The 21,749-nt window shown below is 40.3% G+C and overlaps 1 protein-coding gene across 1 annotated transcript; it reads left to right on the top strand.

Moving 5' to 3' along the window:
- The first annotated feature begins 431 nt into the window (after positions 1-431).
- Positions 432-17,553, top strand: PERP (p53 apoptosis effector related to PMP22). The gene is made up of 3 exons (XM_016956382.4): positions 432-1,209; positions 11,850-11,990; positions 16,075-17,553. The coding sequence occupies exons 1-3, from the start codon at positions 996-998 to the stop codon at positions 16,299-16,301; spliced, it is 582 nt and encodes a 193-aa protein (XP_016811871.1). The 5' UTR covers positions 432-995; the 3' UTR covers positions 16,302-17,553.
- Positions 17,554-21,749: the final 4,196 nt, after the last annotated feature.

Below are 21,749 nucleotides of genomic sequence, written 5' to 3'. Positions count from 1 at the left end.
ACGGGAGCTAGCCCAGGACACCGAAGGGGGGATCCTAAATGCAGGTTGCATGCTGACGTATGATTTTTATTTGGAAAAACCTCAAAATAGTAAATGAAGAGTAGAGAGAGTGCAGTTTAAATAGGTAGAGATTCGTGATAGGAAGTGGACTGCAGCAGAGGCGACATGAAATTATCTGGGGAAGCCAGATGAAGCCTTTCCGAAAGGAAGCGAGCATTTGTTAAATTACATGTTCATTCATCAAATTCACTGAGCTCTCCTTGAGATCCAAGCACGGTGCCGGACACTAAGGATACACAGATAAATTCAGCATCGCCTCCGCTTTCCAAAATCTGGCAACCCAGCAGGAAAGAATAGCATGCAGAGATAAGAGTACCCGGGGAGCCACGGTCCAAGGTGCAAAGGCGGAGCCTAGGAGGAAGGGATCACCTGTGTCAGCAGGGGTCAGGGACGGGCTTCTGGGTTTGGGTGCACGCGTCCAAAGGAGTGCAGCCTTTATCCACAGGTGCAATTAGAACACCCATCTCACACTGCTGAAAACTCAGATATGGCACTGCTGACCACCGCCCCACGATGCGACATCAGGGGTCAGATATTAGGCTGGCGCTGTGCAGATAAACAAGTGTATATGTTGGTGCGCCAGGAAGATAAAACTCGCGCCTGGAGAGGACCAGGTGAGCGGGACTGGAGGCTTGTGGGACGCGCGGGACCCTCGGGCCGCCTTCCGCCGCCGCCCGGTGTCACCCGAGCCCCACCTGTTTACCAGCGGCCCCGCCCGCCCCGGCCCGGCCGGGCAGGTCGGGGCGGGCGCGCTCTGAGTCACCGGAATCTAGGTGGGGCCGCCCGGAGCGGCGTCCTCGGGAGCCGCCTCCCCGCGGCCTCTTCGCTTTTGTGGCGGCGCCCGCGCTCGCAGGCCACTCTCTGCTGTCGCCCGTCCCGCGCGCTCCTCCGACCCGCTCCGCTCCGCTCCGCTCGGCCCCGCGCCGCCCGTCAACATGATCCGCTGCGGCCTGGCCTGCGAGCGCTGCCGCTGGATCCTGCCCCTGCTCCTACTCAGCGCCATCGCCTTCGACATCATCGCGCTGGCCGGCCGCGGCTGGTTGCAGTCTAGCGACCACGTCCAGACGTCCTCGCTGTGGTGGAAATGCTCCCAAGAGGGCGGCGGCAGCGGGTCCTACGAGGAGGGCTGTCAGAGCCTCATGGAGTATGGTGAGTGCCCGCCCGCCGCCGCCGCCGCCGCCTCCAGGAAGCCCTCGGGGCCGCGGCCTGCAAAAGCCGCCGCGCGTGGTGGGCCCTCACAGGGTCGGGGGAGCCAGTGCTTTTCAGAATGCCTGTTTAGGACGAGCTCGGGCTCATGCATCCGACCTGAACCAAATGCAGCAGCAGTAGCTTTGGGTGGCCAACATCAAGCTCAGAAACAGAAAAAAAAAAAAAAAAAAAAAGGCCGTAGTTCAAACTGTACAGTTTTTTTCCTGGGTTTTGTCGGTTACGTACGAAAGATTATTTCAAGCATTGCAAGTTTAGATGAGTAAATATAATGAACAAAGTTTCTTGGAGACCTGAAATTTCTTCCCATTTCTCTTCCTTCTCTTGTTTCTTCTTATGATTAAAATATAAATATTGAAATAACGTGCCTTCCCTAATATCAGTGGATTCGTTCAACTTGATATAGCTGAAAAAACTTTCTCATTTAAAAAAGCCCTTTCAGGCAGTTTTAGCAGTTAACGTTTTCAATAGATATTTCAGTCTACTTTACCGGTCAGGCTAGTTCTTGTTAGCTCTTGTTCTAGGGCGTGTCCTTCGGTTTAAGCATGGCATTGTTGTTTAGAAAACTTAATTATTTTAATCCGATTTGAAATCTAAAAAGCAAACACATTCCCTACACTCGCGACGTGAAGCAGAGTTGACAAATTTAATGTACCTGGCAGGTGAAGTACTGTATGCCATTTTCCCAGCATGGAGGAAGCTCCCTGCTTGCCTTGTTGAAAGTCAGGACTGGAGCATAGTTCTTGTCTGAGAAGGCATTTTCTTTCACAGTGGGAAGCCCCCTCTCCTTGCCTAGGGGTGGATGGGAATCACAGCTGGGGTCTACTGTGATTAGCAATGTGTGTGGGGGTGGAGATGGGGTCTGTGAGAGCCTAATAAAACCTTAAAGCCAAATGGGCTTTACCTACCGGGTTTAATAGTTTTAAACACAGAAAGCAAGCTACCCTGCCTGTTTTCATTTCTTACTATTACCATTGACTTGATTTTTTTCTTTGAAGTGGCCCAGGGCTTCCAACCCAATCCTGTTTATTTGTGTTTCCGGGGGACTATATCAGCAACTTGGTGCCCTTTCTTTTGTGTAATCCTTTGGACGTCACTTCTCCACAAAAGGAAGCATGGTCCCCATTAGCCAGGTAATAAAATGTAAACACTGCAGAAAATTCCAGCTTTCCTTACAGTTTGTGTGTTTTCTTCTCTGAAAACCCGTACAATCCTGTGCCAGCTCAGGTTTGTATCATCTCCAGTCTTTTAGGTTTTTAAAGTGAATTAATTGTTTTTTGAAATAATGTACCTCTATCTTCTAGTTAAAATGCATCTGAACTCAGTCTCTTCTAGAGGACCTAACAGATCTGCCTGTGTGTTTTTAAACATACTTTGATAATTATACCCTACTCCAAAGACTAATGCAGACCCAAAGTATACGCAGTAATCCTCCACATATAAAGTAAGACCAGTGTGCCTTTGACTGGTGGCGGGGATATTGGCAGAACTATGATCAGTGCTACTGACGGGACATGATTTGACCTGCAAGGCTCTGGCTGTGACCACAGCCCTCTTGTGAAACATGCACAATGCCATTTTTATTTTTCTTGACTTGCAGGATGAGCTCACCTTTTCAGGGTGTGGCTGTTCCACCTTAGACTGATACAGTGCTTTGTATATGGAAGGCAATAAGCAGGTTTTTTTTCTTAGTTTGGTTGAATTTTTAATTAGAAGTCTAAATGTCAATTTTTTTCATTGTAAAGAAAACACTAACCAGTGTATAGTTTATAATTCAGTTTGACATAGAAATTGGTCCTTGGAAAAGCTGGATTTTCTAAGTGGATCTTGAAAAATCTGTTTATAATGCAGCATGACTGATTTTCGTAAATGGTAGTAGCTTTAACAACTCAATTTAGTTATTCCTGCTACCTTTGCAAAGGTAATTAAGTGCCAGTAATGCATTACACACGGCTCTTGCTCAAGATCTAGAATCAAATCATGAATCTGGGATCTGCTGTCATGAAGTGGCTGTGGGAAGAAGACAGCAGATATGGAGCTACCTCTGGCCGTTGTAGTCAAAGATGAGTTTAAGAGCTTATTATACGTCTGTCTCATCGCCTGCATGCACATTGGCTAGTTTTGCCTCACAATTGTAGAAGCTGTGTATAACGACACTGTAAGGCGATTATCTAGGCCTCTATGAACTCTAGATTTTCAGATAGCTTTAGTAAGGCCTTACTGAAAACCATATATTTACATGAGCTTGTACTTTATCTAAAATGAAGTAAGCAGTTTACACACACTCCCACGTATACACAAACACACAGTATCTTGTGCAACAAGGAATAAGGTTGATGGCTCTGATTAAAATGAGATCTCCGTATAGAGAATTGAGTGTGTACATCCACTTTGAAAAACTTCTTGATATGTACTAGGCAATAAATATTTTGATTTACCATTGTAACTATTAAGAAAATCTTGTTATTACAAAGTGTTTCAACACCTCTCTTATTAGTTGATAATCATAACAATACGTTCATTTTGGTAGTAAAGACACAGGTTATTCCTGGCAAGTATTGACAATAATCCGAATGAATATGGATGTTTTTATAAAGATAAATAATTCCTTAGAACTATGTAAAAAGCAGAATATTATATTTTTCACTGTTACTGACAGTTTAAGAATTTCAGATGACCAAATCACCTCATTTTTCCTTGTGAAGGAGCCAAATTATTCGCTGAATATTTTCTTTGACCAGCTAAACTAACACCCAGCTAAAAACATTCGTATTTGAATTTTTTTAAAATCATGGTTTATATTTGTCAAAACAGGAAAAGAAAATCTATAGATTAATGATTGAAATCATTCAAATTTCACCTATAAATAAAATGTGAAATTTAAATGCATGTTCACTCATACTAGAGTTTTGCACCGCTGGCACCTTCTTTTCTAGTTTTTAAGAAAGAATACATCAGGAGGATATTTTCAGCCTCAGCTGTGTAGATTTCAAATCACAGGCAAGCTCCAGCTTGTTCAAGTGGAGAATAATGGCGATAAGTTTGTGCACCAGAGTGAAACAGGGAGTCAGTGAGGATTGACAAGCATTTGTCTTGAATCCAAACCGGGAAGTACAAAGCCTCCGGTTTTTTGTTGTTGTTTTTTAACCAAAGACACCCTTTGCATACTGTAAATGCATCAATATTTTGTTTGTTTTTAACATGAAATCGCTGTTGGCCAAGTCAGAGAATCAGTATTACATGAAATAGTTTTAGGTCAGCCCTATGGCTCTCCAATGTACAAGAAATAAGAAAAGTAAGTACAAGTTAATCGTTTACATTAGTCTAAATTCCTCTTAAAGCAGGGGTCCCCAACCCTGAGGCCACAGACCGTTACTCCCACTGATTCTACATTATGGTGAGTTGTGTAATTATTTCATTATATATTATACAGTGTAATAATACTAGAAATAAAGTGTGTAATAAAGGTAATGCACTTGAATCATCCCAAAACCAAGGAAAATTTTCTTCCTTGAAACTGGTCCCTGGTGCCAAAAATGTTGGGGACCACTGATTGAAAGGACTTCATTTTGAGATTATGCCCTTGTGGTTTTTTCAGTGGGGAGTGGGGTAGGGAAAGGTATTAAACTGTTCCTGGCCCGGTGTGGTGGCTCACGCCTATAATCCTAGCACTTAGGGAGGCCGAGGCAGGCAGATCACTTGAGGTCAGGAGTTTGAAACCAGCCTGGCCAACATGGTAAAACCCCGACTCTACTAAAAAACACAAAAAAATTAGCCCGGCATGGTGACAGGCACCTGCAATCCCAGCTACTCAGGAGGCTGAGGTAGGAGAATTGCTTGAACCCGGGAGGCGGAGGTTGCAGTGAGCCAAGATTGGGCCACTACACTCCAGCCTGGGTGACAGAGCGAGACTCTGTCTCCAAAAAAATACAAAACTGTTTCTAATTTATGAGATTAGGCATTAGCAGACAGATTACTCTTTTTTTTTTTTTGAGACGGAGTCTCGGTCTGTCGCTCAGGCTGGAGTGCAGTGGCACAATCTCGGCTCACTGCAAGCTCCGCCTCCCGGGTTCACGCCATTCTCCTGCCTGAGCCTCCCGAGTAGCTCGGACTACAGGCTCCCGCCACCACGCCCGGCTAATTTTTTGTATTTTTAGTAGAGACGGGGTTTCACCATGTTAACCAGGATGGTCTGGATCTCCTGACCTCGTGATCCGCCCACCTCGGCCTCCCAAAGTGCTGAGATTACAGGCGTGAGCCACCGCGCCTGGCCGCAGACAGATTACTCTTTGCACGAGCATGTATGCATTCAAGTTCTTACACAGCAAAAAATAAAAAGTTGGCCACTCTATTGATTTAATAATTTTTAAAAGTACATATGATTTATAGCATCTAGAACGTTTAGGACCCAGTAATCTAGTCCAGGCCATTCATTCCACATGTGCCTCACTCAGCAGTAGCCACCCCAGAGAGCCTCGGTTCCTTTCTCAGTGTCCCCTAACTTGTGTTTGTCCTGTAAAAGGACGCAGACTACTGGGATGTTATAATTAGACGGGAATTAAAGTACACCAGATTCAAGCTTTCACCAAAGCCTGCACCCATCCATAGCACCCCTGACTAAGCTTCGTCCCTTATTCAACAACTTAGTTCTGTTGCCTGGATGATAGTTTGTTTCCAAGTCCTTCTCTTAAACTGACAGAGCTGTGTAATTCCTACTTTCCAGCTTTCTTTCATTGACACATGTTCAAATATTTGAGGGTAGACCCCAAATTCACTGCTAGTTGTCTTTAGATTGACTTTTCCTGTTTTCACCCTGTCCTGTATAGAATGGCTTCTCCCCTCGTTGATTAGATAAATCGTCTAAAAGAAGGTTATTAAGGGTTAAAGTAACAGAGAGCAATGGAGTAGTCAGTTTCATGAGGCCATGCAGAGCATGTAAAGAATCTCACACCATCTGTGGAATGCTCTCCCATGCATTCTCCCTGCCATCTCTCTGTTGAGCCATTTAACTGCCTTCCTGAACTTCTGCAGAATGGTGTCTTTTTATGTATTTTTTGGGGGGGACTGCTATGCGTTGTCCTCTAGATTTTTGCTGCTCTAAGTGTCGCAAACCAGGACAGCAGAATAATCTGGGTGGTTGTTGGATGTCCAGTGTCTCACGCTGGCCTAAGAATCGGAATCGGCATTTTAACTACTTCCCGGAGGAGGTAAGCACTTTTAAGTTTCAGAAGCACTGGCCAAATCACTGCAGATTACCTCCTCATTGACTATGCAAAACTATATTTTTGAATATATCATTCTCCCATGCTTACATTTAGTTGTAGGCAGGATCTTTTTAATTTTTTGAACTGTGGTTTTATCCAGTTTTCAGTTCTGCCTGTGTTTGGCTTAAAGAGCCTTATAGAAACAATATGAAGAATCTGACAAAATCTTGGATGATACAGAATCTTTGGTATTATTGACAGATGAATCCTGTATTCTGGAAAGGGACTGGACTCTGGTTGGGTGCCACATTAGTGTCATAAGGGCGTCGTTTAAAACTACCAAAGAATGCAGCAGATTCATGAAGAGGAGGACTACCTTTGGGGGGAAACTTAGTGATCGTCTCCAAAGTATCACCAACAATTTAAAAAGTATTAATGATGTTCTTCTTGTCTTAAAATAAAAGTTTATTTTATTTTCTCAAGCTTCAGTTTATCATTTCTAGCTTGACGTTTTTTTTGAGACAGAGTCTCCCTCTGTTGCTCAGGCTAGAGTGCAGTGGCGCAATCTTGGCTCACTGCAACCTCTGCCTCCCAGGTGCAAGCGATTCTCATGCCTCAGCCTCCTGAATAGCTGGGACTACAGGCGTGTGCCACCACACGCAGTTAATTTTTGTATTTTTAGTAGAGATGGGGGTTTCACCATGTTGGCCAGGCTGGTCTCGAACTCCCGACCTCACGTGACCTGTCTCAGCCTCCTAAAGTGCTGGGCTTACAGGCTTGAGCCACCGCGGCTGGCCTATTTCTAGCTTGACATTTAAGGTATTTATTTATTTTTACTTTTTTGCTCTTATTAGTTGGTCTTACTAGCCTTGTAACATTTTGCGTTTTTGTATGTAATTTCTGGAAAAAAATATAGCATGCTTTGTCATACAGAAACCTTAAAAACACGTCCTAGGAAAAACTCAGTTATGTTGGTGATCGTTAAATGGTTTCCGTGTTCTTGATTTAATGTTGAATCTTTGCGAGGGCTAGGAAACTTTGAGAAGCTGTTGTTCATCTAATGAATATCACCTAAATTGGATTTATAATGCTGCTTGTTTCTTTGATTACATGAACTTTTCTAAATGGTACTTAGAAAATAAAGTTAGGACACCAAATTGGTCTTCCCTTAAGAAAATAAAACAAACAAACAAAAACTTTCCTACACAGAAACGCAGCATCTATTTACCTGGAGTACTTCTGTGGTCTCAATCCAGAGAATGGGAGTTGACAATAAGAATCCTTTCTACTCTCTCCCATACACTTACACACACACACACGCACACACACACAAATCTGGTATATAAAATAGTAATGAAAGACAAACTTGTGTTCGTATTAGATAAAGATGGATAGTCTGCCTTTGAAAAACTGAGGACCATCTATTGAATCATGAAAGATGTAGCTTTAGGACAAGTTCTAAAAATTGATGTTTTCCAGTGGGGTCGGGAAATAGGGTAGAATTTAGACCATGATATAATATAAAAATATAAACAGCTCCTAAAGGGTTTGGTCAATTTGTAGAAAGTAGGCTCATTCTAGGTAACTAAGTGAGACCACAGCTACCTAGGGCATAAAGTTATTAACTTTTCAAAATGTAGGTCATCGAGAATACCCATGTCCTAAGTCTCTATATCTGAAAGGCTCCTTCTCAGACAGAACGGTGGGCTGGGAGGACCCTGCTCAGACCTGGTATGGTCTAAATGGTCACTGACATGAGAAGGCAGATTGCTTTATTTGAAGACGTCTGTTATTCATCAGTCAGGATCTTTAGAACTGTGCCAAGTTTTCTGTCTTAAATGATAGTTAAGTGATTCAATGTGGGTGTTTCCGTGATGCAAGGAGCAGGTTTTACACGTTCTATTTCCAAGGCAGTCTTTCTCAAGACAAAATGTGGTTTAATTTTCCATTTTGATTTTCTTTAGACTCAGCACTTTAAATAAGCAAGACATGAACTGAGTCGTGTTAAGATAGCATGGGAAAAGTTCTTAAAATATTCCTATATTTATGTTCACATCTTGGCTTTAGGTTAGGTGAATTGGCTTACCATTTCTTTGGTTTAATTCCTTCCAAGCACTTGAAACTAAGCATACATTATACTTCAGCTATAATGTTAGAGGAAGTATAATAGTAATAATCTTTTTATGTTAATTTTCCTCAAGTAAAATTGTTAATATTACTCTTTACAAAAATATCATACATAATTTATTTGGCTAGATTTTTCAAACCTTTATCTGTGATTGTAAAAGTTTAGTTACTGAAATAGATTCCTTGTTAGGAGGTTTTACCTGTTTTTATGGAAAACTCACATTCTGCTATGCAATGATTTTTATTATGTTTGCATTCTTTTACGTGCCTATATAGATATGTTTCCTTTCATTGCAGTTTCAAACTTGTGAACTCATAAAATTAAAAAAAATAATGTTTTTGCTTATTTGATTTAACTATTGGACTTAATTGAACTTAACAATTAACCAGTGGCCATTTAAAAAAAACTAAAGAAATGAGACTGTAATTGACAATGGGTCACATACTTAAAGTTATACGATCCTTTTTGGTAGTGCTGCATCAGTTTTAATAAGGACTTTAATCATCTAAGTTGTTCTCAAACTTTATGGATATAAGAAACACTAATAACATGCAGATTCTTGGGTGCTACCACTCAAGCTCTGATTCCATAGGTCTGGAGGGAGGCACAGGAATCAGTATCATTTTAAGGAGCACTACCGCGTATTTTGCCTTTGTGGTCTATGGGCTGTACTTTGAGAGGTCTGATTAATTAATGTTCTTTCCAAAGCATGGTCCCTCTTCTCTTAAAAGTTATCTTACTTGAAGAACAAGGCAAAAGTGAGAAAAGAGACTTACTAAGTTTTAACATTTTGGCTTTATTCCTTTCTATTTTAAAATAAAACATTCCCATTTTAACCTTATCTCTCAAGTCTCTCAGTGGTCTGACAGGAAGAGCTAGAAGATTTGGAGGAAAGTAATAAAAATTGTCCATATAAAACTAGGCCAAATCAGGTACAGTCTCAGCCCCATCCTGACCTAATTTGTGTGAAAACAGTGTTTCTAGGACAGAAAAATGTTTTATCTCCTTAATAATCTATTGTGCCCCAGTCACTCATGAATCTAGAGGAAGACCTGGAAGGTGCATGGGAGTTGGAGAAGGGCATGTGGAGCCTTAGCTCAGGTTTGTCTCTAACAGACAAAAAGAGAAAAATGCATCAGATGATTGAGGAACCATCTTTAAGGGATGGTGCAGAACCTTGCGAATGTAGAAGAAAATAGAAACATGAGGTACTAGAGAAAAGTCACAGGGACACAGGAGGAATGTTTTGAGTAGTGAGGGCTGGGGAGTTAGTCACTGATACTACAGGAGTGTGCTTCCATCATCTTGGAACAGGCGTTTTTAGCCTTGGTTAACAGATGCAAAGACTGGAGTATGGCCAACAGGGGCAGAGGCAGGGTCCAAACGAGGTCCAGCAGCTCCACAACCCTTGCTCTTTCTGCCAGCCCCATCTTTGTTTCACCTTGACCAGTCAAACAACCTAGAATTAAGTGAGGGCAAATACTGTCAGCTGTGCTGTGTCACAGAGTAAGAGTAACGCCAAGATGGAGGACAGGTGACTCATGACTCTCCTTTTCAAAGGTAGTGAAGGCTAATAGGTTAAGTGTGCACGATCTTCCAAGAGCAAATGAACGGATAGACTAAAGTCTATCCATACCACAGAATATTAATCAGCCATAAAAAAGAATGAAGTATTGATTGATGCTATAACATGACGAACCGCATCATACCATACTCAGTGAAAGAAGCCAGTCACAAAAGGCCACATACTGTATGATATTCCATTTATATGAAAGGTCCAAAATCGGCAAATGTATAGAGACAGAAAGTAGATTTGTGGTTGCCAGAAGCTGGAGGAAGAGAGGAAGGAGGGTGACTGCTAATGGGCACGGGGTTTCTTTCTGGGGCGATAAAAATATTCTGGATTGTTAGTGGAGATGGTTGTACAACACTGTGAATATAGTAAAAACCACTGAATTATACACTTTAAAAGGGCGAACTTTATAGTGTTAAATTATATCTTTAAAAAAGTCATGTTTTGGATTCAAACAGGCTGAAATCAAACTCTGTCTAAACCATTTACCAGCTGTGTGGCTATGGGCAGGTTATTTGAACTCTAGGTATATCCTTCATTTCTAAAATAGAAACAATAGCAGTGTGTACCTTAAGAAGTTATTAGGAGATTTACACTACTCAGGTAATGGGTGCACTAAAGTCTTCACCATCATACAATTCAGCCATGTAACCAAAAACCACTTGTACCCCAAAAACTACTGAAATTAAAAAATATATATAAAAATAAAAAATAACCTGGGGAAAAAAAGTTGTTGTGAGGATTCAGTGAGCTCATGCATGTCGTGAATGTTATTAGGTGTTACCGCCAGAGGAAAGGTTGTGTGGGAAGAGGTTTTAGCAATGAGGGCGGGTTGAACAATAGGTGTTGTTGACTGGAATCATTCGTGTGGATAGCATGGATCTCTGTACTTCCTCAGTGCAGAATAGAATGACCCAGGGCTGGAGGTGCCCATGTAGGTCTTCAAACCTAGAACTTGATCGCCATCAAATCCTGATTCTTTTTTAGGGCAAAGGTAAATAATTAAAATCTCTTGTGCAATACATTTTGAATACTTAAGAAATTAAAATTTAGGCAGAAATTTAGGAAAGTGGTTTGCTCCCAAGCTTGTTATAAGATCTTGTTTAAGCTAGTTATAAGCTTGTTATAAGATCAGAGCTACTTCTGCACACTTAAATTGTTTTATTTAACACCTCTGCCTAGTCATAAATATATTTTTTCAATGATTATTTTTGCATGGAACCAAACATTAATATGAAACAGAGATCCCTTAAAGGTATTGAAAAACATTTCCTAGAGTTTATAATCTGGATTGTTCAGTACCAAAAATGTTGTTTATTATGATCATGTTGTGTCAGAACTTGGGTGAACCTTATAAATATACCTGTTATGTGGCAGACTTATCACACGAGAAACAGATTAATGAAGTTTGACTTTCATTTCAGAGATGTAAACTTTTGCCAAAAACTGAGCGGGAAAAGGCATTTCTGAGTCTCAGTATATTAATGTCCTACATATGAATTGCCTGTTCTTCCCTTAAAATACGGAGATGCTTAAGTATTGTCAAAAGAAAAACTGTCCCTCCATCCAAATGTAACTAGTAGGGAAAAAAAGCCCAAAACCATGTTGATACTGTGATAAGTAATTTTTAAACTTGGTATGTCTGTCTTGTTAATTGCTGTTTCTTTTTTCCTTGCAGCGTGGGGTAGAGCAGCAGCTGCCATGCTCTTCTGTGGCTTCATCATCCTGGTGATCTGTTTCATCCTCTCCTTCTTCGCCCTCTGTGGACCCCAGATGCTTGTCTTCCTGAGAGTGATTGGAGGTCTCCTTGCCTTGGCTGGTAAGACTGTGTGTCAGCAATTCTTCATGTATGCCTTCAGTGGGCATCGACTTAGTAATGGTCAATTCCACAAAGAAGACCCGTGACTGTTACAGTTTCTAATCTGTTCTCGGAAAATGTATCACCAGGGCAGAAGTAACAGAGGAGAGATGTGTTTTAAGATCTGGTTCCCTTTCCTCTTGTGGCTCACGCAGTGTTCTGTAGTCCCCATCCGAGTGACAGGGATTGTCACTCTACATGCCCCTATCTCTCTTAGGGGGCCCTATCCACTGACTCCTCTACCCGAGAAACTAGGCTATGTCAGCCCTGGAAAAGCAGTGCTCTCCATTGTGGTCCCCAGCCCTGGCCTGCTGTGAGCCCCCTGCTGAGGGGACCTGAATGCCCCTGAACTATTTCCCTTGTTGAAAGAGCCTTGTGATCTTATGATGTGGGTCCTGAAATGGTGTTCTGCCGTGGGATGGAAGACCCTGGGAGGGGCCAGAACTGGAATCTGCAGCATGGTGCCTGTGTGGGGGGATAGTGGTCCAGACACAGGTGATGTGAAGAAATTTAGTTATTCAGGTGTGCAGGGCCCAGTGTGAATATTTATTGATGGAATACAAGAACTAGGATTTTAGGAGAAGAATTATTGGAAATTTTAGTCAGGTCTGTGGCACTAAGGAAATCTGTCAAAGGGGCAGGACCCTAGCCATGGAGTTAGATTCAGAAGTAAAACTGGACTTTCTGAGCAGGGAAAAAAGAGAAGGTGCTGACAGCGGCAAAGCGAGACCTCAGGTCATTTCTTACCAGTTTAGGCTTATGGGACCAAAGCAGAAATTCAAGCTACAGACCCGAGGTACAAATACAAAGTGAGCAGATGGTCTTGGAAACAGGTCAGAAGCCTTATGACTCTAAGGGGTCTATATGATCATGCATGAGCCAGGAGGAAGGCCACTTTGCGCTGGTTCCCTGAGCTTAGAAGAGTTAAGTTCGCAGAGCTGTGGGCAACACAGGCGAGGCAGGAGGAGTGCCTCAAAGAACCAACTGGTACATGCACAGTCCTGGCCTTCTTCACGGCACATTTGACAGTTTCTGTTGATTAAAAATAAAGTTTCTGATCCTCATATTTTCAAAGTTTGCTTTTTGAATAATATTTTAAAATCAGAAATGACTTGGAATCACAAAAGATATAAAGAACCTGGTTGATGCCCACTTTCATTTCTACTTGGTTATTTTTGTAGTTCACGTTTATGAGACTCTAGCAAAGAAACACATTTGATGTGTCTTCCTTTCATGTGTCTTAGAAAACTCCATAGATGCCAGTTTAAATCACCATTAGAAATAACACACTAAGGCCAGGTGTGGTGGCTCATGCCTATAATCCTAGCACTTTGGGAAGCTGAGGCAGGCAGATCACTTGAGGTCAGGAGTTCGAGACCAGCCTGGCCAACATGGTGAAACCCCATCTCTACTAAAAATACAAAAATTAGCTGGGCTTGATGGTGCACACCTATAATCCCAGCTACATGGGAGGCTGAGGCAGGAGAATCACTTGAACCTGGGAGGTGGAGGTTGCAGTGAGCCAAGATGCATTGCTGTACTCCAGCCTGGGTGACAGAGCAAGACTCCATCTCAATAAATAAATAAATAATAAATAACACACTAAGACATTAATGTTAGTTGAAAAATCCTAGTAAATACTATATGACCCAGCATTCCACTCCTAAGTGTATATCCAAAAGAATTAAAAACAAGAACCTGAAGATACTTGTAACCCATGTTCATAGCAACACTATTCACAACAGCCAAAAGGTGGAAACAACCAAAGTGTCCATCAACAGATGCATGGACAAACAAAATGTGCATATACATACAGTGGAATATTATTCAGCCATAAAAAGGAATGAAATTTTGATATATGCTACAACATGATGGACCTTGAAAACATTATGCTAAGTGAAATAAGCCAGGCACAGAAGGACAAATATATTATTCCATTTACATGAGCTACCTGGAATAGGCAAATTTACAGAGACAGGGAGTAGAATAAAAGTTACCAGGGGCTGGGGGGAGGGAAGAATGGGGAGTTATTTTTTAAGAGATACTGAGTTTATGTACAGATGAAAAAGTTTTGGGTATAGATAGTGGTAATGGTTATACAACATTGTGAATTTATTTAATGCCACTGAATTGTACACTTAGAGTGAACAATTGAAAGTGAAAATGATAAATGTTATGTATATTTTACCAGAATAAAAAATATCCTAGTAAAACTCTTTTATCCATTGCTTTCTTGTAGCATTAAAACAAAAATATCTAGCAATGGCCATCCACAGTGATGGGGTAGCAGAGTTATTGTTGTAAAGAAAATTAGTTCAGTGAGCTTCAACAGATTTACAGCTTAACAGTCGGCTTAACCTAGTATTTTCATTTTGTAATTTAATACTCATCCTTTCCTTTAAAGAGTATGAAAAATAGAACAGAAAATGTATTTAGAAGAATAAAAAGCCTAGAAATCTCAACACACTTTTAGTAGTAATGCTGAATAAGGCCTATTTGACTTTTAAGGTATGTTTCATAGAAACTGTTATTTTAAATTTTATATATATTCTTACATTAAACATCAGAAAAATTGAACACTGATACAATTTAAATTTGGCAGAAATTAATCCAAACTGTTATAAGGACTTCATATATGATGAGCCAGAATCGATAAATAGCAATATTTAATATTTATTACAAAGAAAATTAGAAGTCAACATAGAAAAGCATTGCTTTTGTATCTTACACAGTATGTGGTAGCAAATGACAAACTTAAATAGTAAGAGTTTGCTATTTAAAGTATACCAGAAGTAGATAAATGTTTAAGATTTGCCCTAAGATTGTCCTTTGTAAATTGCAAGAGAAGAGGAATGTTTAGTTAAGAATTAGAAGCAACAAATGAAGACACAGAAACATCTATAGCCTTTCTAGCAGTGAAAAAAAAAAATGAAGAAGAAAAAGAAAACTACTTCAAGGTACATCTGTGGAGCTGTAGAAAAGAATTAAGATGGTAGAAAAAATGGTGGTGAGGACTACAGATTCCCTGATACCTTCCTGGAGGGCACAGCTACTTGGTCCCTCCTTGTGGAGAGTAGTGTCTTATGGTGAAAGAGCTAAAATCAGACCCTTTGACATGGCAATGTACATATAAAGTTAAAATGATGCAGAACACACATGTATATACTCATTGTAGCTTTATAAAATCATGCATGTCCATTGAAAAAGACCACGAAAGTAGACTCAATAATGTTCATTTTGTTTGAAATTGCTTAAATACTATTACAAAGATTAATAATTGTAATAATGTGACTATTATGCCAGAGAGTTTAGAAATCTTCATGTGTTTCTTTCCACATCTTCACTCACACCTCCCTAAGCACTGTGATCATTTGCTGCTTTTGTTTTTTCTGTCCCCACCACACTTCCCCATGCCCTTCCCCCTGCCCTCCCTCCACGTCTCTTTCCTCTTCAGATTCCCACGTCCTCTGCAGGCTCCTCTGCAGATTCTCCCCTTGATCATTCTCAATATTAGTTCATTGTTTCATTTAGTCATTTACTTATTGAATGAATATTCCAGTGATGTATTATTGAATATCAATATTGAGTCATGTGTGCATGCCTGTGTGTATATATACATATATATATGTAATTTTTGCTAACACTGAACATATTGAATATGTGTTTGGTATAGGAAACACAAAGATGAAAAAAATAGGTTGTTCTTTACTGTCCTGCTTTCTATTGTATGCCACAGTTTTGCACTTTTTTGCTTTAGTATATATAATGCTTATGTAATATAGAATGGCTCTCCAATGATTTTTTGTGTGTTTTTCACATATTTGGCATATGTGTGTGATACTGCTCAGTGCCAGGCATCTCTTACACACAGTAGTCAAGAATCTTTTTTGGCCTCTGCCTAACCAGATTCCTCCTGCCTCCAGGTAGATTTTATACTTATTTCAAGGCAGAAACTTGGTGGAAGGAGTTAATCTGTCACTAATGTGTATTTATTCCTTCATGCATGTATGCATTCATACCCTGGGATATTTTTTCTTCCCTTTAGCTGTGTTCCAGATCATCTCCCTGGTAATTTACCCCGTGAAGTACACCCAGACCTTCGCCCTTCATGCCAACCCCGCTGTCACTTACATCTATAACTGGGCCTACGGCTTTGGGTGGGCAGCCACGATTATCCTGATCGGCTGTGCCTTCTTCTTCTGCTGCCTCCCCAACTACGAAGATGACCTTCTGGGCAATGCCAAGCCCAGGTACTTCTACACGTCTGCCTAACTTGGGAATGAATGTGGGAGAAAATCGCTGCTGCTGAGATGGACTCCAGAAGAAGAAACTGTTTCTCCAGGCGACTTTGAACCCATTTTTTGGCAGTGTTCATATTATTAAACTAGTCAAAAATGCTAAAATAATTTGGGAGAAAATATTTTTTAAGTAGTGTTATAGTTTCATGTTTATCTTTTATTATGTTTTGTGAAGTTGTGTCTTTTCACTACCTATTCTATGCCAATATTTCCTTATATCTATCCATAACATTTATACTACATTTGTAAGAGAATATGCACGTGAAACTTAACACTTTATAAGGTAAAAATGAGGTTTCCAAGATTTAATAATCTGATCAAGTTCTTGTTATTTCCAAATAGAATGGACGGGGTCTGTGAAGGGCTAAGGAGAAGAGGAAGATAAGGTTAAAAGTTGTTAATGACCAAACATTCTGAAAGAAATGCAAAAAAAAAGTTTATTTTCAAGCCTTCGAACTATTTAAGGAAAGCAAAATCATTTCCTAAATGCATATCATTTGTGAGAATTTCTCATTAATATCCTGAATCATTCATTCTAGCTAAGGCTTCATGTTGACTCGATATGTCATCTAGGAAAGTACTATTTCATGGTCCAAACCTGTTGCCATAGTTGGTAAGGCTTTCCTTTAAGTGTGAAATATTTAGACGAAATTTTCTCTTTTAAAGTTCTTTATAGGGTTAGGGTGTGGGAAAATGCTATATTAATAAATCTGTAGTGTTTTGTGTTTATATGTTCAGAACCAGAGTAGACTGGATTGAAAGATGGACTGGGTCTAATTTATCATGACTGATAGATCTGGTTAAGTTGTGTAGTAAAGCATTAGGAGGGTCATTCCTGTCACAAAAGTGCCACTAAAACAGCCTCAGGAGAATAAATGACTTGCTTTTCTAAATCTCAGGTTTATCTGGGCTCTATCATATAGACAGGCTTCTGATAGTTTGCAACTGTAAGCAGAAACCTACGTATAGTTAAAATCCTGGTCTTTCTTGGTAAACAGATTTTAAATGTCTGATATAAAACATGCCACAGGAGAATTCGGGGATTTGAGTTTCTCTGAATAGCATATATATGATGCATCGGATAGGTCATTATGATTTTTTACCATTTCGACTTACATAATGAAAACCAATTCATTTTAAATATCAGATTATTATTTTGTAAGTTGTGGAAAAAGCCAATTGTAGTTTTCATTATGAAGTTTTCCCAATAAACCAGGTATTCTAAACTTGTTTCCAGTTTGTAGTTTTTCCATTTTTCAAATCTGGGGAAAGGAATTAAAAAAAAAATGGGTAATAAGAACATGGGATATAATGAAAAGTGGTTTTTGTTTGTTTTTTTGTTTGAAGTTTTAAGGACCTTGCTCATTTTAGGTGTCCAAAACCAATTTTTGAGTGGAGATTAATGAATTCTAATAGTCTATTCCCTGAACTTTTCCTCAACGAACAATACCCTAGACACACATTAAACAATTTCTCTGCAGTGCTATCAACCAGAGGAAAATGGACTAAGAGATTTCTGGCAGGTTCAGACACCCGGGGGACATGTGTGCAGTGTAGCTGAAGCCTCCTCCTTGTGCTGGGGTCCCCTTCCATTCAGGTGGTGGGGTAGCAGTCTCTCTATTTTCCCCTTGCCCCCCTTCCCATTTTATCATTTGTTATTTTTTTTCCCACCATAAGTCATATGTTACTTCCACTATGGTGTATGTCATTGTGAGGATGGGTGCAGAGAGGCTGGGTGGGAGAACGGAGATATATCTCCCTAGGGCTACTGTTGGCCAGCTAGTCCTTGGCAGTGAATTTTTCTATGCTTTTCAAAATGCGAGGTGAATGTTTCTCATAGAGAAATGTAATCTGGGTGATTATACCAAAATTGAAAAGAAAAACCCACACAACCATGTGGTGGAGAATTTGCAGTGGTCATTAAAAATGTTAAAAATCCCATCTTTTAAAATGATACCACAGCTCATTCAAGAAGATACTGGATATCTAGAGATTAAGAAACGTGGTCTCCTGTTAACATGAAAATGACTCCGTTTATAAGCTTCTCTACCACATGCACTTGTCTTTGCATGATTTCCCATCCAGCCTTCTTCTTCCCCTCCTCAATCACACAATACCTTAACGGCGCACATTTAGGAAAAATGCAACCTCCTGGGACCAACGAGCCTGATATAATAGAACCACGTCAACCTAAAGTATTTCTGACAAAGATAAACTCTTATTTTGCAGAAATGGTCTGCTTCCTTCAGCCTTGTTCTAGTATAGAGATCTGCCATTCCTTGTTGATCCAGATTCACCAAGACAGATACCTTTATGTCATGAACAGAAGGTAAGTTCCAGAGGATTCTGGAGAGTAATGAAGAATTGGGCTGAGAAACCACCTGAAGGCTAACAGTGCATTGCATGAGATTTCCCACAGTAAAGCTGAGGTGCTTTTTGGTTCAGTAATTAAATATTGAGTTCCCACCCTTTAAATAAGCAGTTCTAGGTTCCTAAGCAATTATTTCACTCTGTAAGTAGCCAGACATGCTAAGTGCCACTTACTGCTGATTGTAACAAAGAAGTAATATATCAAGGTCTTTCCATGTTCACACAAGGTAGCTGTGGGGTGTAATAACTTAGCTTCAAAACCATAGACTGCAGAACTCACAAGTTCAACAGCCTTTCCTTTTTTAAGGAAATGAAAACAATGGAAAATATAGTCATCATAGCTTAATTCGGTTTATTTTTTTTTTCTGTAAACTCCCCCTGAAAGACATTCCTATTAATACAGTAAATGTGAACACTGACTTGTTTTTCTAAGCACATCTGAAAGGGCATATTTGAGTCTTATCCCAACTTTGGTCCTTGCTATCTGTGCAGGCTTGGGCAGGTCATCTCCCTGCTGGTCTCAATATCCTCACCTGTAAAATGATTGTAAATGATCCCCCTACCTTCAAGATTCTCTGATAGAATTTTTTCTTTAATTAAAAAATTTTAAATATTCCTTGAGTTGGAAGCACTGATCAATAAGTGGATTGCTTAGGGAGGTTGGAACGAATAGATTCAGTCCCAACTTCCTCTTTTAAATTCCCTCTTCCTCACTCTTCCGGCAACACTTATTTTTACAGTTGAGTTTTAAAAATAAGTAATATATAAAATAATTTCTGTAGTGTGGTTTCAGATTTAAAAATTCCTGCAGACAGGCTGGGCTTGCAACCCCATCAGTCGATGGTCAGAGCCCTTTGCTTTTTGAGACCATTTTTAGGTGAGCTTGGCTTGCCTGGATACAGTGTGCAGTGCATTCTTCCTGAATTTTGCAATTCTGGTATCTGGGTGTATTTTCTAGGTGTGTCAGGGCTGAGTGTAATCCACCTAGGGTGTGGAAAAAGCCAAGAAAGGGAAATTAAAAGAGGTTCCTATCCAGTCATGTTAATGATCTTCCACTTGTACTATCCTGTGCTTCGTTGTTAACCTCGAAAACATACTTTGTTAGCTGCAAAAATAAACAAAGGGAAACTCAGAAGTGTGTGAGCATGTGTGTGTGTATTTAGAGATAGTTCTCTGGTGAAGAAATGGAATCCTGCTGATTTAAATGGCACAAGATTGTCTTCGTGATAATGAGTCATCCTATAATCATAATAGATGGTTGTATAATGGGGTGACCCAGCCAGTTTTTCCAGTGCAAAGACTTAAGGTAATTAACCTGCTATTATCAACTGCTTTTGATTAAGTTACTTTCAAGAGGAAATACTTAGATTTGAAACATAAACTCTGAATTTCATAAATAAAAGTAAATTGCCAAGTGAGACTTTGAAAGCAACTTCCATGTGGATACCCTCTGTTTCCCTATTGTATCCTTTCTATATTGGTTAGTCAGTAGATACTTGAGTTGAAATGCTTCAGAGAAAATTTGCATTTCCAAATGCCACCCCACCCAATTTCTAAAGTCAAGCAACACCTCAATGCTTAATCCTTTCTCAATGAAAAACAACAATAACAACAGTAAAGAAAAACTGATTTCAGCGCAGATGTAGAAGACCGTGAGAAATGGACACAAAGGACACTGGCATCTGCATGATCGATTTCATGTTGATAGAATTATCATTGGAATAATATCCTCTTCTGAAGATGTGTAGGTGATAAGAAGTGGGACACATCACGACTGGAGACATCAACATGATTACATGAATTCCTGGCAGATCCCAAACAAAGACAACCGCCTTTGTCTCAGAATAGTATATGAGCCATGCAGGACACCTAGGGGCCCTCACTCTGGAGTGATCTTCCTAACAGAGCTACTGTAATTTAGGGAGAGGTGACCCTTCCTCTGGGCTGACACAGCCTCCTCCCACCAAGAGCACCCTGGGCTGGGTGCCCTTGTGCAACAGGGCACAGCTGCACCATCCTCCCAGGAGCACTGGCTATGAGATTACGGCATCCAGACACCATGGTGGAACAGTCTCTAATCCAAAGACAAACCCCAGGAGGGATGAAAATTACTGCCAGGACTGTTTAAAGAAGTCAGTCAAGCCTTGTTCCTCTTCCTCCACTCCATATATCCCCACATTTACCTCTCCCAAATTGTCTTTTATTGGGTTCAGAAACACAGAGGCATCTTTTTCCATCAATGTCAGGGATTTAAGTACAAGGATGAATAGACCTCTCCCTGCATTCTCCAATTTATGACTTTGAAGGGTAAATTCAACATCCAGAAACACCACAAATTCTAAGCTAAGTCAAATGATGTTTGTCTTTTTCTGCTGCAAATACACAGTGCCTTAAATGAAACTATGATACATTTTTTTTAAAAAAGAAATACTATGTTGAAGTTTCTCAGTTCAGAATGCAACCTCATGCTTCCTGATTGCAAAGACTAACAATAAGCTTCTAGCTGCAACTGGCTAATTATTAGCCTAATTGCCCTAGAGGGGCTGGGAATCTCTGAGTGTGTTGTCTCTTTCACTTTTGGGTAGAGTGGTGCTATCCTTGGACTATAGCAAAGCCGAGCTGTTAAAGGAAAGCCATGTCAAGAAGAGAACCTGCTTCTACGCCATTGTCGGAGTCACCCCAGTTTCAGCTTGTTTGGTACTAAGGAGCTTATGTATCAAACATGCCTGGTTGTTCATGTTCTTTCACTCAACAGTTTTTTTTTTGTTCTAAGAAGACGTTAGAAGAATTTTCAGAATATGTAGCTGTGTAATCCAAGGGATGCATTTGGAAAAAAAGGCAGCTCTACATGTTCTCACCAAGGGAGCGTGTTTGCATAACCTGTCCGTTAGCAGGTGATCAATGAAAAAGGCACTACTTAGGCCCTAGTGTTTACTTTGGTAACAGAACAGCCCAATCTTTCCTCTCAACCTGGGGGTGAGTGAGTCATCACAGCATGGGTTAGGACTAGCAGACAAGGTATAAACAACTTCGGCATTCTAAAACACAGATA

The sequence above is a fragment of the Pan troglodytes genome, chromosome 5 (assembly GCF_028858775.2).
Source record: "Pan troglodytes isolate AG18354 chromosome 5, NHGRI_mPanTro3-v2.0_pri, whole genome shotgun sequence".
Classification (NCBI taxonomy): domain Eukaryota; kingdom Metazoa; phylum Chordata; class Mammalia; order Primates; family Hominidae; genus Pan; species Pan troglodytes.
Note: the sequence above shows the minus strand (reverse complement) of the source record. Positions and strands in the feature narration are given on the sequence as shown.

Bases quoted from the DNA above. Each gene is read 5' to 3' on its own strand.
- PERP (XM_016956382.4), top strand. From the start codon at position 996: ATGATCCGCTGCGGCCTGGCCTGCGAGCGCTGCCGCTGGATCCTGCCC. The intron at 1,210-11,849 runs GTGAGTGCCCGC...TTTTCCTTGCAG, and splicing joins TCAGAGCCTCATGGAGTATG to CGTGGGGTAGAGCAGCAGCT. The intron at 11,991-16,074 runs GTAAGACTGTGT...TCTTCCCTTTAG, and splicing joins AGGTCTCCTTGCCTTGGCTG to CTGTGTTCCAGATCATCTCC.